Genomic DNA, 2640 nt, shown 5'->3' on the forward strand with positions numbered 1-2640 from the left:
CATAGGCAGAAGCTACCAGTTTTAAAAATCTGGCGTTTTAAAATCCACATAAGTTCTCTAGGAAAATAGCTTGAAATAACTGTTGATGCATGGAAGTAGCTTTTTCTGTAATTGATGAGAGAAGGACATCTAGTGGCTAATGTATAATGAAGCCTTCCGTATTTTGAAATGAGAAAGTGGTTATAGTGGCCAAAAGAACTTTTCTGAAAAGCTCCTCAAACAGAAAATGTATTGTTTGTTTCTGAATTCAAAGAGATTGTATTAAGCACTGTATTTTGGGGGGAAAAGTAATTTGAAGCCCTTTTATCTTTGTTTTTAAGGAGTTCATCTCTACTATGTTGGTGGGGAAGTCTATGCCGAGTGTTTAAGTGACAGCAGCATCTTTGTACAGAGCAGGAACTGCAACTACCACCATGGCTTTCATCCGACAACTGTATGCAAGATTCCTAGTGGATGCAGTCTGAAAATTTTTAACAATCAGGAGTTCGCTCAGCTTTTAGCTCAGTCTGTCAACCATGGATTTGAAGCAGTATATGAGCTCACCAAAATGTGCACCATTCGAATGAGTTTTGTAAAGGTGAATAAATCGTTTTGAGGGTATTTAAGTTTACTGGGGATTTGGGTGTTCAGCAGTAATTACGTTAGCACTGTAACAATGTAGCAAAGATCTTCTCACCTGATGTGGTTCTTTTTAGTAAGTATGTTGAAAATGGTTAATTTGAGGAGAGGGAAATAGACGTCAGAGGGGAAGAGCACAGATCGCTGTATTGAATGTTGGCTGTGTGTTTAGTTACTTCAGTATTCAGGGCAGGGATTGAATCATTATGGTTGCTGTAATTTTCTTAAAGGAGATTTGAGCTCGTGCTTTAAATTTGAAGGAGCAAAGTGACCTACAAGACCACTAAGAATAGGAACAGAGAGGAGCATAAGTGATTGCAGAAAAAGTTGCAACTCCATCACAAGATTAATTTTATTTTTTTAAAAAATTTGATTATGGAAAAAAGACATGACTTGAATTTAAGAAGTAGTGTTTTCTCAACGTTTAAGCAAGGTGCTGTCCATTTTACATTTAGCATGGAATCTAGACTTGCGGCTTCCAGAGATTTTTTTGCATCTTGTCCAGAAGATGTCTTGTTGGTTTTGTCAATTATGTTAAGTACTGCTTGGTTTGAGAGTGTGGAGGATAGGGAGCAGGGGGGAGAAACAGAAAAGAGATGTGGCCATAGCCAGGAGTCATTCTTGAGTCAGCAGTGTGCTCCACAGCAGAGCTCGTGTGGTTGCTCCAAGTCTGCACCAGACGAAACTTGATTGGGGCCTCCGGGTGCAGCTTTCCGGCACTCCTCCCCAACCTCAGTTTTCTCCTTTAGATAAAAGCATTGCTAGATTGTTACCTGCTTCAGTCAAGTTTGTTACTTGCTACTTACTTTGTTACTACTTGATTGATACTTGCCTTCAGATAAGTATCTTAGAACATGATTTCCTGCTTCTTGTTAGTACAGTTATTTTGAAAGACAAGCATGTCCTCAACTTGACCGATAACTTTCTGTTCATTTTTATAGGGCTGGGGAGCTGAATATCACCGACAAGATGTCACGAGCACCCCATGCTGGATAGAAATTCATCTTCATGGGCCTCTCCAGTGGCTGGATAAAGTACTTACACAAATGGGTTCTCCTCTTAATCCCATCTCATCTGTTTCATAGTGCTGAAATTCCATCTTCAGCCTTATTTTTTTAGTGAACTTATTCTAATTTTAGAGAAACTTCCAGCGTGGATACTGTGAGCTATGTGGAGGATGGATCTTATGATTTAACTTTTTTTTTTTTAAAATCCCTTTGTGACCAATTTCATTGTGTATAGCTAATCATTTTTACATTTCAATTTGTTCTTGTGATGCTTAAGTGACAGTTGAGCCCTAAGAGGAAAAAAAAGTATTGAAAAATTCAGAACCCTTTTCCCCTCCTTTGAGTAGAACTTAACCAGGCATATGTCTTAACTGGAAAATCTTTTTCCTTTTGTCCTGTAGGGACAGGAATTATGAAGACTGACTTCAGAAAATAAATACATATCATAGTTTGGGATTTTTTATTTTTAAAACGTTTATGATACTGTTTGAACATGTGCAGCTCCAGCTTACAAGCTGTATTTTTAGCATAGTTGTTTAACATCTTAAGGTTGACATCTGTCATAAGCAAAATTAGACTTTATTATGGCTAATTTGCCTCAGATTGAACAATGTGATTTTTTTTTTTCTAAGTGTACACATGAACTATACTTTTTACAAATGTTGGAGTGGTGTAAAACACTTGTTTTGTCTATTGGAAAATGCTGTCATAAACACACTGTTTATTAATGCAGAATAGCAGTTCTTAGCCTTTTCCCACTTCAGTTTTGTAATATCTCTTATAACCACCATTTTAAATAGTAATTGATACAGAGTAAACATCTTGCACGTTTCTGGAGTAGTAGTTCTTGTTTTGCTTTGATTTACACTCATACCATTTGGATTTGGTTGCCAAGGCTATTTCTTTTTAGGTACCCTTCTCTGTTTTAACATAAACACTACTATTTGTAAATGGCAGTGCTTACTACTTTTTGGAAGGAATAAGTTGTTTTGTTTTCTTCTCAGTGTTCTAGCTG

At 37.0% G+C, this 2640-nt stretch overlaps 1 protein-coding gene across 2 annotated transcripts in view; it reads left to right on the plus strand.

The window, feature by feature from the left end:
- Positions 1-2196, plus strand: part of LOC104538881 (mothers against decapentaplegic homolog 5) — an 8644-nt gene extending 6448 nt beyond the window's left edge. For both annotated transcript variants that reach the window (XM_010182237.1, XM_010182238.1), the window contains 2 exons: positions 321-577; positions 1560-2196. In XM_010182237.1, coding sequence (XP_010180539.1) covers positions 321-577; positions 1560-1703 — 401 coding nt within the window. In that variant the 3' untranslated portion in view covers positions 1704-2196. The remainder of the gene's footprint in view (positions 1-320; positions 578-1559) is intronic.
- The last annotated feature ends 444 nt before the right edge of the window (positions 2197-2640 follow it).

This window comes from Mesitornis unicolor, unplaced genomic scaffold (genome assembly GCF_000695765.1).
Source record: "Mesitornis unicolor isolate BGI_N332 unplaced genomic scaffold, ASM69576v1 scaffold3144, whole genome shotgun sequence".
Lineage (NCBI taxonomy): Eukaryota > Metazoa > Chordata > Aves > Mesitornithiformes > Mesitornithidae > Mesitornis > Mesitornis unicolor.